Source organism: Diadema antillarum, unplaced genomic scaffold, assembly GCF_040938485.1.
Source record: "Diadema antillarum isolate AM-2024a unplaced genomic scaffold, OU_Dant_1.0 seq00000407_RagTag, whole genome shotgun sequence".
NCBI lineage: Eukaryota > Metazoa > Echinodermata > Echinoidea > Diadematoida > Diadematidae > Diadema > Diadema antillarum.
Genome location: NW_027271395.1, coordinates 888,976 through 906,255, shown reverse-complemented (window position 1 = coordinate 906,255; position 17,280 = coordinate 888,976). Strand labels below are relative to the sequence as shown.

The following is a 17,280-nucleotide window of genomic DNA, read 5'->3' as shown; positions in this document are numbered from 1 at the left end:
TTTTGTAGCAAAATGTACAAGATAGGTCAAAGGTCAAGGTCAAAGGTCACAACTGAAATTCTGTGTAGAAGTTTCAAAGCTCCCATGTAGTGCTATCATATAAAGCAAACAGAATCAAAATTGGCTGATAAATGACAGAGAAGTAGTAAATTGAAGATTTTGATCACACACGGACGCACAGACAGACACACAGACAGACACACAGACACACAGACACACACACGTACGGAGCTCGTTTCATAGTCCCCTGCTCGAACTCGTTCGGCGGGGACAATAATGTAAGGGATCATTAAGAAGCCCTCAGATAACTCGCCCCAGAACTTCGACTCTCATCGATGCATGGTTCATGAACGTGATTGGATGGATCCTGACGTAACGCGCCCTCAATGGGTTAGGTAGTAACGAAGTCACGTGAGTATCTCTGTCATAATTGGCTGGGTACACCTGGGATATCAATGTCACACACACACGAGAAAAAAAAATAACATCTGATATTATTGAGAAAGTTTTGACATGTGTGCTTCGAAGAAAACAAAATGTTGTTAACCAAATTTTACAAAGTCAATGCGAAATTTATTCTCACTGCAGTTGTAAAGGCAATTATAAAATGGGTTCAAGAATGTAGCCAATAGGAAGCGCTGAAATTAGTCACATGTGCTTTGGTTACTCAGTCCCATTGCACTGCGTGTTAAATCCTATTGCCGATCGTCTGTGCGCGCGGCGGCTCCTTTGAATTGCATGCATACGCGATGTCAATCCTGTAAACAACTTCTAGTTCGGGCTGCCGGCCGGCCGGCCGGGCTTTCTTCCCTTGTGCATAACATGTGTCGCGTACGTATACTCGACTATACGTACACTTTGTACAGTACAGTAGACCAAGCGTTGTGGGACCGGACGCGTACATGGAGTCACTTTGAAGGGCAAATCCAACGATTTAGCAGGTTAATTCTCACGCCGTTTTCAGAGTATGTTGTCTAGTAGGCCTTTATAAGGAGTCGATATCAAGTCTTTAAGGTAAAGGGTGCATATTCTATGTAAAATAAGTAAGTTTTCATGCGGGAACTTAAGTGTCCGGAAACCCAACCCCCATTATACTTATACTGTATGTGCGGGATTTCCGAGTGCGACGTGCGTAAATGTTTGGGACGAACATCTTCGGACGTCTTGACCCACAAAGGTACGTGAAAAACGCTGAAAAATGCTGTTAGTTTTCGAATTTTCGACCCATTTTATAAAACAAATGATGCACAGGATTGCTTCGTGGCTCTATCCTGTGCATCATTTGTATACTATATCATTCTCAGTGAAGAAACAGCATATATATATATATATCTATATACTTATATATATACATTTTCCCGGTGTTCTGTAGTTTGAGAGCTGCCGTAGTATCATAGTTGATCATCGTTCAAGTAATTTTGAGCATGATGGGAGTAAAAGTCATAAAAAGGCATCAATCATTGTGCAAGTCTGAACATTATTCTTACCTTGGGTCCATTGGACAGCGGGTCGATTGCAAAAATCCAGTCGATATCGTTCAAGGACGTGGAGATGTGAATGGATGTCGCCCACTGTTCAAAGCTTGTTCTGCCTTGAGTTATAACACCTGTGACCATGAACACTTCACCGAGGTCAATCTAATATACAATTGTTTGCAAAAAATACAAACGCAACAGAAATGCATCACAGGTTCAATAATGTGAGAATAATTTGAAATTGACCAAAAGTGTAACATGCTACGTCTTACTCATTACCAGAGCGTACCATGATATGGAAAGGATTACTGGTTTTTTTTTTTCAATCTTAGATTTGTTCACTGAGGAAATATTATTTCAAAGCCTGTATGAAAGTAGTTTTACCCCCATTTGAATGATGTGATTGTTGACGGACATTGCGACATTTCTTATTATAATCATAATGAGAATGATTATGAATGTTTAGGTTGGATATATTGTTACTGTACATATGAATAAATGAAAAGGCTAGACGCTTGGAAGTTAAGTAATTCGTGACTCTATAGGTAAAGGATATTGGCTAAATGACAAATTGCCCTGCATCGGCGTAAATTAACATTGAATTAATCAATGTTTTATTGGTATTCATGTCAAAGGAAATCATGGGCATACATACTCGAGGAGGATTCGGACCTACGAACTCCTAATCACTGGACAGGCTTCTTACCTACTAGACCACCGAGCTTCCGCCCGACAGTCAGTGCTATAGTTCTAATCTTTATAGCATGCAGCTAGTATACTGCGTAATCGTTCAAATTGATGAAATTGTTGTTGTTGTCGACAATTCTACGCAAGAAGTTAATCATGGCTGTTAGGTATTGTACGTTTATTACTCAGAGGAGACAGATGTTATCTCATTTGTGTAGATTGATCGAACCGCCGAGGAACTTGCAAAAAAAAAAATACAGAATGACATTGCCTGTGTATGTGTATCCTCTCAGAAGAATGAACTTCTTTTAGAATGAAACTATATAACGTCTATAAGTAATTGGAAAGAATTGGAAAATGATAATTGAGACGTCATTGTACATGCTGTAATTTCTCAAAATATCTTTCCAAAATGTTTCTTTCTGACTGATCAGGGGAAATTCACATAGAACACACGTCAGAATTCCCCTTTCCTCATGAAAACTAACGTGCTGTTTTCCCCATAAATCATATATTATTATGTCAGGGATGATATTATGAGCTCTTGTATATCTTTTTGAAATTACATCTGGAAGATTGACGTCTTAGAAACAGGGCAAATAAAGAATAAATGAATGAATAAGAGAGCATTTGGTATACGTTTATGCACATAATCACACACACCCAGGCAAGAGCATATATATACATATATATATATATATATATATATATATATTGCATAGATATCATCTATTATTGTAAATAGGTAAGGGTATAATATGCGCTGTGATTGGTTAGATTGCATATGTGATCGTGCCAAAATAAGAGATCGTTTAAGAGGTATGGCAAATTTACTTGAAATTTCAAACTGTTTCAATTTTTCGAAATATAAACTCTCTAGATCTAGTATAAAACATTTTGTCTTTCACTTTATATACGTAATCATCAAGAAATAACATGAAAAACAGCGGTTTTAGAGAGGGTTTCCTAGCCAAAATCGGAAAACCACTTCCGATCAAATTTATGATAATGATATGCAGAGACGTCATAACTAGGAAATTGGGAGTTTTCGCTACACGACGGGAAGACCGAGAATACGCGGAAGCAATCACCTGTGGACAGTACCCGTACGCGGACTCCCGTCCCACAAACAGTTTTGCTTTCCTGTTAGAACGGAGGCGTGGGGACAAGATCGCTGATTGGCTGGCTGGGTGGCTGGTTCACTCCTGACCAGCTGCATCGGGAACGAACGCTACTTTGGCCGAATACCGTACTCGTTTTCCCCAGGACGGGACGTTTCTCGGATTTGATCATGCGCAGAAGCAAATTTTGCACACGGCGCGCTCAAATACCGGCTGCGTCGTGCTTGCGAAAACTCCCTAATAACACAGCTGGCACGCATCGACCGAGCTAAATGTGTATACGAAGTACCACTACCCATTCCAAATCGCACATGAAAAATGTTACGGGAAGGATTATTGTTTGGCAAATCAGTGCATTTTTATAGTGTGATATGTTCCGATTTCTACAATAGGTTTAGGAAATTAGAGTCTTCGAAAGGTACCAACATGCCAGTTTGATATGATGAGGCCTACTCTTCATCAAGAACTGTGCTGTTTCCTATCTTTATGACCAGGGCCGGCGGAGCATTGTCGAAAAAAAGGGGGGGGGGGGTCACTTCCGGCTTTCATAAGCTAACAAGCAAAGCAAAAATAAGGTCTTCAGCTAATCTCTCCCCTTCCACTTCATGGTTTTTTCAGTTGACAAGCAAAAAAAAAAAAAAAAAAAAAAAAACGCTCTCACACTTCAAGATCTCCATTTCTTTTAGTACTTCCGGGCTAAAAAAAAAAAAAGGGGGGGGGGGTGAGGCCCCAAAGCGATGACACTTTATGTATTCCTTTGTATCCACCCCCCCCCCCCCCCCCCCGGTTCCGCCGGCCATGATGGCGTCTCTGCATAAAATTAGATGGTAAGCCGTTTTCAAATTTCGGCGAAGAAGCTCACTCTGAGACTGCTGTTATGTCTTGATAACTACGTATGTAGAGTGGAAGATGAAATGTTTTATAGGCCTACTAGATCTAGAGAGTTTATCTTTCAAAAATTGAAACAATTTGAAAGAAAAATGCAATACCTCTTTAAAGTGCACGGTCGTGCGCCATTACGAAACGCTTATATAGGTTTTCCCATCCATTTTCGCACTTTTGTCATTCAATTTCAAAGATTTATTATTAAATTTCGTCCCGAGAAGCACGTGGAACGCAAATCCTAACTTCAATTTCGTCAATTGTCATTGTAATTCGTTTTTCGTCAAACATTTTCGAAGACAAAGCATTCAGAATCGTCGATTGTCATTCAAATTCGTCCCTCCCGCTGACGGATCGTAGAATGTGAAAATCAAATTCGTCTTTGTTCACACAATTTCATGAATTTTTCATTCAAATTAGTCAGATGTTGTCGATTCTTTATTTTGATGGCGAACCAACTTTAAGCCGAGATATTTTTACTTTCTCTCGTAATTTGTATCGTTATACATTATTCTCTAACCATTGTCTTAGAAAATACACATGAAAACATGAGTGCCAACCAAAATTTATTGATGGATAAACGACAGTCGAAAGTCATATCCCAGGACAGTATTTCTGTGTCACATATTGAACTTTAACTCGTCATGTTCAGGTTTTCGCATCATAATCCATGAAGCAAACTTAAAATTTTGTACCCTGGAAAGCAGCAAACATAATTATGTTATCCGTTCTTTGACAGTAAATAGGCGACAATTCTACACTTAAATTTTGTCTTTAAATCATGTTTGCCTAGAAATCGTTTGTCAGTGTTTTCGTTTGCGAGACAGTACGTCTGTTTGTATCAGTGTGTACCCGGATTGCTTGTGTGTGTGTCTGTATCTGTGGTTCTGTATGTGTGTGTGTGTGGGGGGGGGGGGGGGGGACACTTGTATGTATGTTAACTCCTGAATGTAAAATGTGAACGGTTACAGAAAAAAAAATACATGAATGACTGGAAAATCACACCGGATAGAGATATGAGACGAATATGAATGAAAATTTAACGAAAATGATTGACAAAAGACGAAATCGATCCTGCTGTTATGAGTGCTGCGAGTGAGACTGACGAATTTGAACTGTAAATGACGAAAATGTATGCCAAATTACTAAATTGAATGGAATTTATTTGAAAATGAACGACAAAAGACGAATTTGAAAGTCAGATTGGCCTAATCCCGACATCCTGCGACGAAATTGAAGTAAAAATTTGTGAAATTGAATGAAAAAAGTTTGGAAATGAATGGGAAAACCTATAGTATCCTTCGCACCGGGGGACGTTTTATACGGGACTAGCTTTTTGCAAAGGCAGCTTGCTATCAATTTCAGCACACACACACACACACACACACACACATGGACTCGCATACACAGCACGCGACCGGCGAGCTGCGAGAGTACGTCGAGTCGGTGTGTGCGTGCGAGTCTACTGCTCATTTTATGCGAGTCCATTGCGAACTGCCTTTGCAAAAGGCTATGATACACGCCGTGGGACGAGAGGCCGAAAACGGCTTAGTTTTCAAATTATGTTGCTACGAGCAAATTTTTTTTTGACGGGCAATGGCACAAAATATATGTCATAATTAGGCCCTACCGTAAATAAATGTTTCTTCCAACCCAGCTAACATTTGGACGTTTTCTGAACGTTCTTGAAACGTTCCAAGTTCGTTATTTGGACGTTTTGTCAAAACGTTTTCAGAACGTCTTTTTGTGGAAGGTTTTCGACGTATTTAAAACGTTTCAAAAACATTTGTTTAAACGTTAAAAAAAACCAATAAAAAAACCTTTCGGAATTTTTAAGGACCTGCAGAAAACCTTTTGGACGCTACAGACGTCAGTAAAACCTTTTGAGAATATTCAAAACGTTCTGTTGACGTTCTGCGGACGTCCAGAAAACCTTTGAAAACCGTCTTAAAATTCAAAAAACGTCTTATGACACGTTCCAGAACGTTTAGAGAACCTTCCATATCCGTCATATCGGGTATTTAAAAAAAAAAAAAAAAAAAAAAAAAAATATATATATATATATATATATATATATATATTGTTATGAGATTATACAAGCACAATCTGGTTTTGATGTTATACTTAATCCCAATCCTATGGAATCCTATCCTAACCTGCTCCTAATGTCCTACCACCTATACCTACACTACATCCTATTTCCAATTGATGAATCTGTATCACATTCTTTTATGTACCAGCAAAATTTTGTATTGCATGAAAACATGGTTACTAAAATTAAATCACACACACCTTGATTAGGCCTCTTAATTATGAAAATGCCTCTTCATAACACAATCTGAAATTGTGAATAACTGAACAATAACGTAGGTAAGTTTATTTATAACACAGAAAGTTTGAACCCACCATTAATCTTTAAATTTCAATACCTTTTGTTTGTTTCCACTAGTTTTCAAATTTTTTTTTTCTTTATATTTGAATATTCATAAATAGGCATGAATATTCATGATAAAGAAACCAATGACGAACACGTAGCGGACCAAAGAAAAACGTTTTTCAAACATTCATTAAAGACGAAGTCGACGTAGCAGACCTAATCAAAACGTTTTGTAACGTCCATTGACATTTTTAAAATGTTTTCCAAAAAACCTTTGCTTTGCGGTAAATGCTAAGTCCCAACATTGACGTTGTATATATGTACGTTTTTAAAAACGTCCATTTTATACGAAGACGTACGGAACCTAAAAAAACCCCAAACAAACAAACAAACAAACAAACAAAATGTTTAGGAAACGTTCTACAAACTTTATGTGTTGGGAATCAGGTCTTATATACCAATAGGGTAGCCTCTTCAGTGTTGCCACTGCGCTACCAGATAAGGCACTGCTTAACCAATTAATGCTTACTTTCAACCACCTGTCTTGATCATCTTCACTTGGTATCCACGATGCCATGTTAGGGTGCGAATTAGGTTGTTTGTCTAGTCTGCCATACTGCGCCAAATGGAGGTGATCAAGCGTGGACGAAGACGACATGCTAGAATCGGGAATCCGACCATCTCCGACACCAAGAGGGAGTCCCCGATCGAGTGGACAGAGCTCGCTGTGGTGATCGATGTCGGCTAAAATTAGAAACCATTGTGACAAGACTATAGTGTCCAATAAAACAACATGGTTCTAATGCTGGCACTATCTCAAGTTAGCGAGTGGCTTATACACAATCGAACATTCGCTTTCATATTAAAATGCGTACACATACTTTGATACCACAGACAAAGTGACACACAGAGACTCACTTTTCAAAACACACCTGCATGCCATATAATATGGATGCGCGTTAGCTAACGTTTGCTCCAGAGTATATAAAATGCCGTACAAGTGCTGTATTTCAAATCGATTCTGTCTTCAAAAGGCAATTAGAGAAATTGTTTGCAAGTTCAGATATTGTGTATGATGTGTGCGTGTGTGTGTATGTGTGTGTGTGAGTGTGTGTGTGTGTGTGTGTGTGTGTGTGTGTGTTTGCGTGTGTGTGTGTGTGTGTGTGTGTGTGTGTGTGTGTGCGTGCCGGCAGTCTCTTCTGTTTGCCCAAATATTTTTTATACGTCTACTTTGGAGACTATAATATGGGATGCCCTAGTTAAGTGAACCATGTCTTGTACCTCCCATATTTGCAATACAGTCGTGTCAAAAATGGAGATAAGTATGTCAGTGTGTGTATGTGAATATGTGTGTCCGTGCCTTCTGCGTTCATTAACTGGGCTGGTTTCCCTGTTGGCCTACATGCAAAACACAAATCATACACACAGACTGTGAAACTCAATGATGCGGTGCTGTCACAATCAATATACACAGTATATGTACATGTCTTTGTCCGTAAAAACAACAACAACAACAACAACAACCCCCAAACAAAAATAAACACCCCAAAAAGAACGTGTCACAAGAAATACAAGTTGTATACCAGGTCCATGATCCTATTCTGGACACATGACAAGTAATGGCACACTTCAAATATTATATCAGTGAACGAGTTACTATGATATTATTATATCCATTATAAGATATGTACAACAATTTTTGATGATTGACAATACTGTACTATCAGACAACAATCTATTTGATAATCGTACATTTCCTCAGTCTACATATTTCATTTTTAAGTGTTTGAATTGTCATTTTTTTTTAGATAATGAAGATTTAAAGCGTCAATAATTATTTAAAAAATCTTTATATCTATCCATGATACATAATTATTACATTACAGAGTCTCACATATTTACAAATTACAATTGCGTGTTTGGTACTGGTTTGATGGAATGTCGTTAGTCTTTGGTTTGATTAATTTTTCAATTGGCCTTTCTTACACTGTCTAATATCATACGATATATTCAGAATATATACACAAAACATATGGTCAAGGCTCGATATTAGCGGGGACCCGGCATTCCAGGATAACATAAATATAGTTAGGGCACATTTTAAGAAATTATACGGTTTGGTGGCCTGACGGGTTGACGCGGAATTTGTTAATGTGTACCTCGATTTTGTGTATTTGTGTCATTTCGAATATGCTCAGTGTTTAATGACTGCACGTATTTTTGCTAGGGTTATTTTACGGCCGAATTTAGTCAGACTGATTTCCTTTTCTCACGGCTAAAATTTCTCTACCCAATAGTAGAGTTTGTTTGGTCACGTATCGTTGTTCTTTGTTTTCGGACCATTAAAAATAGAAACTTAGTGATATTTGTGGCCCGATAGTAGGTTTACATGTCTTAAAAGCAAGTATATTTACCGATAGTATCTTGCAAAGGCCCATACCCGATCAGCTCCAGTCTGAGACATATGTGAACATAGTAGGTATTTGGATGGAGTCGAATGGAACTTGCTGTTATGGCTCTCCTGAAGTAGTGCCTTACCTCACTCGTCATATCATAATTAGCCGGGAAAACCTTTGAGGGAAGAATATTATGCAGACGATTGTTTAAAAAAACAAAACCAAAACCCAATGTTCAAACTATCACAAAAATGCCTGTTCACACGAACGTAAATAATCGATACTTTCAGAATCATGAATACCAAATCTATGAATTAAGTGACATCCCTTCCATTTTAGTATGGCATAATTGAAAAATACATGATCCCGCCCCCCAATCGTTACCATGGCAACAAAAGAAGATGTCAGATTTCTAAAGTGCTCACTATACAAATCTGCTTAGAATAATATGTCAGTTACATGTGTGCCGAATTTGGTGCTCTAAGACAGATTTGACCATTTTTCGTTTTTATTACGCTACTGGAACATTGACAATGTTTCAATGGGGAAGTGAAAACAAGGAAGTTTGACAAATGATATAATGAATAGTGCCTGAGAAGCATTTCGAAAATTTCGTTTCGCAATTGACCTTCTTAAAGTGGAAACAGAAAGAACTGTCTAGCGGTGTAGGGTAATTCGATAATCACAGCGAAAAGACCGCTCGAATTAACGTGGGTCCTGTTGTATGTGAAAAATCGCCATTACAGTCTGAAGTAATTTCATCATCCATGCTCACGTCAACATGCAGGTCTATTATGTACATGAGTCGTTGAAGGTTTTGACTATGTCTCCACTGTTCAGGATGTAGCTAAGATAATTTTCAATGAGAGTAAAGGAGGTCAAAATCCAAATGGGATATCAAGGAAATAGCATTATTGTGGCTTTTGTCACCACATATTTCATACTCTTTTCATCGCTGTTCATTTCGTCACGGCTGGTGACAACTTCCCACCTCCTACAAGTGCACACAGTGCATTATGAGGACTTCGCGCGAGTGAGTGGCGACATAAACCTCGATTTGGCCATTAGAATTCATCCATCCTCATTAACTTTTTAAAAAAAATCTAAAATAATTTTCTCCTCATGAATTATGCCTTTGATCGCTGTACGTTAATCCTCTGATTATGTATACTGTCTATGTACGCTTTTGGTTTCAGAGACATCAGACTCACCTTGTCGCTGCCTGTGAAAGGATCCATGTATTCTGTCCAAACCATGTTGTCTATGCTGGACGATATTTTATATGACGTCACATAGCGATCATAAGCTGTCCCTCGTCCCTGCGTGACGATACCTGATACCAGGTAGTTTGATTCGAACTGAACCCGCAGCCACTGATCTGTGTTTGACTTTCTGGAACACCACTCGTGAGGTCCGTTGAGACGAGCGAATCGGGGATAAACATTGCTATTGAAGTAGGATGAAGCGGTGATGCTGGAGTCAGGAATGGCGCCACTTTCCAGACCAAGAGGACTCCCAGGAGACATGCTGGGACTCACTGAGGGAATAATTATTAGAGGATCAAATTGTAACATTACGTACCGTTATTCCACTTCATCATATGTAGGACTTAAATATGCATATTCTCAATTTCAATTTATTTTCTTGTTTCTCACAAATAGCACAGAAAAGAAATAGTAGCACAATAAAAAAACTGTACAAAACATAAATTACATGAAACCAATTGTACAATAGTTTGCCTCGTTATAAGTCTGTATACATTACAGTGGGGCTATGGTCATAATGCGAGAAATGATGGAGCCTCCGTTGAAGCAAGCTTGTACAACTGTAGGTCCCGTGATAAATCAGATTAGGGGAATTATGAAATATATATACAAAGTATATAATGAAAAATACAATCTGACAAGATGGCTAGTCATACTGCTAGTCGTCCACATTCATCTCTACTAAGCTTGTCTCGCATGGGGTCCGAGTACATACAACTGGACCCCATGGGAGACAATTTATTCTATTAGTTAATATCTTATATCTATGATAGATCGGTAGATATGGTTAGTATATAGCATAAAACATCTACGTATATTATGTATACATATATACTTATGTAAGTTTTTTATGTATGTATATGGGTGGTGTGTATGTCTGTGTGGACATGTGAGGGTACGGTCATGTAGTTTTTATGTATACTATATAGTCTTTTTTCGTAACTATACACAAAGGTCATGCACCTTTACATGTAGGCCTACGTACAATGAATACGGTGAAGTGCTCCGCCCAGAGTATATAGGCTACAACTGGACCCTATGGGAGACCAGCTGCTAGTACTGAATGTTGGCGATCAGCCACCTTGTCAGATGGAAACTGAGAACAAACAAACAAACCGACAGGCACACAGATGCTAGGCTATACTCCATGTGGTGAAACGTCGGGTGCACGTCACGAGACCGACACCCACGAGTCATACAGCCCACAAGTTATACAGCTCACAAGTCATACAGCCCACGAGTCATACAGCTCACAAGTCATACAGCCCACCAGTTATACAGCCCACCAGTTCGACACTGAGTAAATTAAGCCCGTGAGTTCGACATCAAGTAAAATAAGCCCACGAGTTATACAGCCCATGAGTTCGACATTACACACAAAAGGCTTACGAGACCGACACTAATAAAGCAAAGAAAGCCCACGAGACCGACACTACACTTAAAAGGCTCACGAGACCGACACTAGGCAAAAAAGGTTCACGAGACCGACCCTAGGCAAAAGAGGCTCACGAGACCGACACTAGGCAAAGAAGGCCCACAAGACCGACAGGATGAACAGCGCCACCTATAGACCAATCATTTGTATAGGGTATCCAGATAATGGCATAAAGAAGGTATAAGGGATAAGGAGAGTTGCTAGTGTATTACCCAGTCAATTGCCCTCCCTCACCCCTTGAACGGTTCAAGATCTTTAATTGTGTTTGCGTATGTGAGTGTTTGTGAAAGAAATAAACAAAATTCAGCAAAAGTGCATGAGATGTTTCAAAATTACTTTCGAAAATGCTAAAACACTTTCGTTTCCCTATCTGCAAAGCCCATACCCGTATACCTACTCAGAAAAAAAAAATAATGAAATGATGTAGACATTCAGATCAACCAACTAGAGAAATACCCAGTTATGAAATGAAGTTCACTACAAGAAAATTATTCACAAAACGGTAAATGTTGTAGTGCACATCTGCTTTACATGATAGGGGGGGGGGCTAGTCATCTGCAAAGGTGTTGAAATAATAAAAAAAAATACAGAAAATAATGTAATCGTCAATTAAGGCAGCGTTAAGAATTCGGAAAAATAAAATGCATCCATGAAAGTAACTTATCTATTTCTTGAAGAATGTACTGTTTTGAGAAGAATGATTTACAAACACAAGCTACTGAAATCGAGGTGAATCGCTGCGATAAAAACAGTTTTCATACGTTGAATTTCATACATTAAAGTTAAAGAGAAAATTACAAATGGAACTCTAAGCAGGCGGGTAAAAGCAGGCAGAAAGGATATCTAATAAGGCCTACTTAACTTGTGAAGCGAGAAAGAAAAGGACGAAAAAAAAAACACCTTAGATCCTGTCCCCTTCCTAAGTAGAAATTAGGAAAGCCTATTTTGATATAGCATGATTTCATCTAAACGTAAACCATTCATCGTTCTTGTTCTCTATCACTTTTTCATTCTTTTTTTTTTTTGGTGGGGGGGGGGGGGAGTCCTATGAAGAGGACACTTCTATTAAAAAAGAAAAAGTGGTAACAATGTCGCTCCCCGTAGCGTGACAGAACTGCCCCCTAAAAGCCACACGTGTAGGAATACATACTTAATGTCGTTGATATGTAGATGGTGCTGTTATTAGTTAGTAAAATCTCTCGCTCGAAAAGGTTACGAAATTGCACCCGCCAGTATGTAATTTTCCCCTTAATGAAACACCCTGTACAGGTACATAATTGAGATTATTTGTAATTGACATGTAGATGGCGCTGTTCATCCTGTCGGTCTCGTGAGCCTTCTTTGCCTAATATCGGTCTCGTGGGCTTTCTTTGCCTAGTGTCGGTCTCGTGAGCCTTCTTTGCCTAGTGTCGGTCTCTTGGGCTTTGTTTGCCTAGTGTCCGTCTCGTGAGCCTCTTTTGCGTACTGTCGTCTCGAGAGCCTTAATTGTGTAGTGTCGGTCTCATGGGCTTTCTTTGTTTAGTGTCGGTCTCGTGAGCCTTTTGTGCCTAGTGTCGAACTCATGGGCTGTATGACTCGTGAGCCGTATAACTCATGGGCTGTATGACTCATGGACCTATTTTTGATGTCGGTCTCGTGGACCGTATGACTCGTGGGTGTCGGTCTCGTGGGATGACCCCGAAACGTCTCACCTGAACAACACATGATACCGACGGTAGCGTCTACGTCATAGTTCGTCTCTTCGCCAATCCAGCAGTCAGTGATATTTGTGGCGTTCGTTGGGCAATTGACCACACCCACTTTGGCGTACGCATCCTGTGACGATTCGCCGTAGAGGTTCCCATTGACTGTTGCGTAAGCTCCCTGAAATCCGAGGTACTGGCAGACCAGACGAGATGCATTTGCCGTCCACCCATTTTGGTGTATAAATCTAAATTTGTCTGGGTTGTAGCGGGGGGCTAGGACCATTCTCCCCTCAGCACTCTTTCCTCCAATGATTCTGACAGTTTCGACGAAAGTAGCTGAGAGAAACGAGCATGAAACCCAAGAAAATCCTTCAAATGAAAATATAATCTCTACACAGACATTTAAACAAAAGCAACATCTCCACCCGTGTATCTATCAGGTTATACGAATGGAAAGGAATACATGATTGCAGTTAAACTAATGGAGCGTAGAATACGTACCCATCTCTTTTCAATCGAACTTGAGTTTAATTAGAAAAGAAAAACATATTGGTGAAATTAGTCTATCAGGATGATAGAATCTACCTCATCGAATAATCCTTTGAGATCGAAAAGGCGACAAGAACATGAAGAACACATCATAAAGAGAAGACATCAAGTATTCTTCAGAAATTCTGTTTCCCACCTATTTCACATCGTGGACCTCGCACACCATCGCGACACGTGCAGTTGAAACCCTCATCCGTCTCAGTACACTGGGACTGGTGAAGACACGGGTCAGACAGACAGGCTGTTTCAATGAGAGATGCGAGAGAGTATGGTAGATAAATTTGATTTGATTTGATTTACTGATTCCTGTATTATCATTGTACATGGACATACATGTAAATGTATATATTCATACATTGTTGGAGCCATACATAAACATCAGTTGTTCACAAAATATTTTTTTTTTCTTCTTTGCCTTTACACAATGAACAGCAAAAACGTATCAGCAATACAACCGTACAATGAACAATACATTAGGGCTACAGTTTAGCGTTCATGGCTTGATTTACGTGCAGCCCTCGTACATAATACACATAGAAAAAATGGGAAGGAGAGTGACTTGCGTAGAGATAGGATAGTAGAAAGGAGAAAGGGAAAAGGAGAGGTCTGTCTGCTTTCACTAAAGGCTTACACAAAATCATTTCACCTGGATCACTGATCAGTAGGCCTATAAAGGCATGACAAAATGTTTATCACCGAGGTACAGGTGAACATTTACAGTTCATGGTTGGTTACATGATTACATAGTAGATGAAATGCGGCGATATTTATATGAAGGAATTTCGGGTATTTTATACTATTCAACAATGACAACGAAATTACTGATATCGGGAGAGTAACATTATTTCCATAGCTTTCCTAAAAGAATACATGGAATAAATATGTAAACATAGTATGCCTTTGAGTTACATGGTAAATTAAACTTCAAGTTTCTTTACTTAATTGTCTTGCATTTCCTTCCCTGAAACTTTATCAACAACAGTTAATCAGAGAAGCAAAGAAAAATGCAAAGTAAGCCAAAGTAAATACTCCTCTTCATTAAAACAATAGTGATAACTTATACTAGTCTCTGCTGTTCCTGTGTTCATTTCAACCAGCTTGTCGTGATATCACAAAGTTGTTTGACGCAAAAAAGAAAAGAAAAGAGAAAACACCTAGGATTTTTCAGACTCGGATAAGCAGCGCATATACAGGAAGCTTTAATACGTTGTAAGTTTATCTTAGGTTTGTTGTGTATTCAAATTTTAATTCTCATGAAATTATATCAATTACTAACTTTTCCTTATAATCCAATTCAAGGAATATAAGGAAAATATAAAAAAAAAAACTTCTGGGATATATCAATATTATCAACAGGAGGGTGATTACCGATTACGGCTTCATATTGATGATATATTAAAGCTATGGGTAAGGATAATGTGCAAATGCACAAATGCACAGTTCGTCAATGAGGACTGGTATTGTACCACACCAATCAATAGAGACTCTTACGTATGTTTAAATTTAGATGTATGAACCTACCTGGTTTTGTGCAGACGTATCTTTTCACGTCTTTTGGGATATTCATTTCAGGCGGCAGTTGTGGTAGAGTGTATGCGTTTGCCTTTATGGGCTTAGGTATGTACTGAATAACGGTACCATCATCTGACAGCACAGAAGGGCACGGGGCTTTGGTGAGGTGGGGGCAAAATTCGGAATCTTGTGATGCTGTGGAAAGGAAATTGATTGAAAATAAATTGGTGATCGATTACTTAATAAGCAAGAAATGTAACATAAACAGTCTATACAAAAAATCCCTACTTATTATCGTAAAAGTTTCTATAAGAAATACCGCACTACAGTGACCGATTGAAAATTAGCTAAAAAGAAAATGTTAGCCTAGCGTAATTGGAATAATAGAAAGACATCGGATGTGACAACTAACACCTGGGGGGGGGGGGGGGAGGTGCAATGAAGAAAACAATTATTAAAGGGGATGGCTAGTAGCTGATCAGTGGGAATCAGTGGGAATGCTGGGGATGATTGTTCCAATCCTTGTGGAATTCATTTAAGAGTACATTACATATCTACTGTTGTGTGAAAATTATTTGCTTCAGAATGGTCTCATATTCAAGTCATGTGCAGTTTAATGTTTCCAGGTTAGCATGCCTGTACAGTGACGGGGTGATCGTTAACGGGCCATTAACTATCGCCCCGACACTGTACAGGCATGCTAACCTGGAAACATTGAACTGCACATTACTTGAATATGAGACCATTCTGAAGCAAATAATTTTCACACAACAGTAGATATGTAATGTACTCTTAAATGAATTCCACAAGGATTGGAACAACCATCCCCAGCATTCCCACTGATTCCCACTGATCACTTACTAGTCATCCCCTTTAAATCTTATAAGTGTGCTAACAAAACAGTTGTTGATAAGAAAGAAACTTGTTATTCATTAAATACATTTTTCCTTGTCAAAATTGGTTATGAAATGAATTCTTATTTCATTGTTCTAACAAAAATAACTAACTCAAACATGTCAAAAAAGTTTAGCCAACGGCATACTTTAAAGGGGATGGCTAGTAACTGATCAGTGGGACTCAGTGGGAATGCTGGGGGATGATTGTTCCAATCCTTGTGGGATTCACTTAAGAGTACACATCATATATCTATTGTTGTGTTAACATTATTTGCTTCGGAATGGTCTCATATTCAAGTAATGTGCAGTTTAATGTTAATGATCGCCCCGTTACTGTACAGGCATGCTAACCTGGAAGCAGGTTCTGAAGCAAATAATTTTCACACAACGATTGATATAAAATGTACTCTTAAATGAATCCCACAAGGATTGGAACAATCATCCCCCAGCATTCCCACTGATTCCCATTGTTCGGTTACTAGCCATTCCCTTTAAAGTGACTACAAGACAAGTAAAGAAATATTTGATACTGTCAACATTTTCAGGATGAAACAAATGTTGACATGTGATATGTGAATTGTTAAATGACCTATCCAATTAATATGTAAACCCTCATGTGCAATATAAATCATTGTACAGAATCTCTTATATTTCCGGATAGGCAAGGCTGAAGCTGCAGTTGAAAGAGTTCTTGAGAGTGATCATTCTGATGTAATGGCAAATTATCTAGCCTGCCTAATTTCTCCTATTTTTTTTAAATAGATGCAATTACAGTAGGCTTGCTGATTTCCTTACAAAGTGCAATATCATGAAGAAAAATCAGTATATTGACTATAAAGGGGACACCCACATCTTCTGCTTTTGATTGATCTTATTCACAAGGTGAACTGTGCAATACTGATTTTACTGAGCTTATCTTTAGACCTCAGTAAAGCATTTTATACGCTTGATTATAAGATACTTTCAGATACTAGTAGAGTAAGTTAATTACGAAATTCGC

At 38.7% G+C, this 17,280-nt stretch overlaps 1 protein-coding gene across 1 annotated transcript; it reads right to left on the bottom strand.

Moving 5' to 3' along the window:
- Positions 1-300: 300 nt before the first annotated feature.
- LOC139732259 (lactadherin-like) lies at positions 301-13,606 on the bottom strand. Its single transcript, XM_071643132.1, has 6 exons — positions 13,330-13,606; positions 10,150-10,475; positions 8,957-9,113; positions 7,072-7,286; positions 1,488-1,637; positions 301-444 (listed from the first exon to the last, which is right to left on the bottom strand). Exons 1-6 carry the CDS (start codon positions 13,604-13,606, stop codon positions 301-303), a joined length of 1,269 nt encoding a protein of 422 aa, XP_071499233.1.
- Between the last annotated feature and the right edge of the window lie 3,674 nt (positions 13,607-17,280).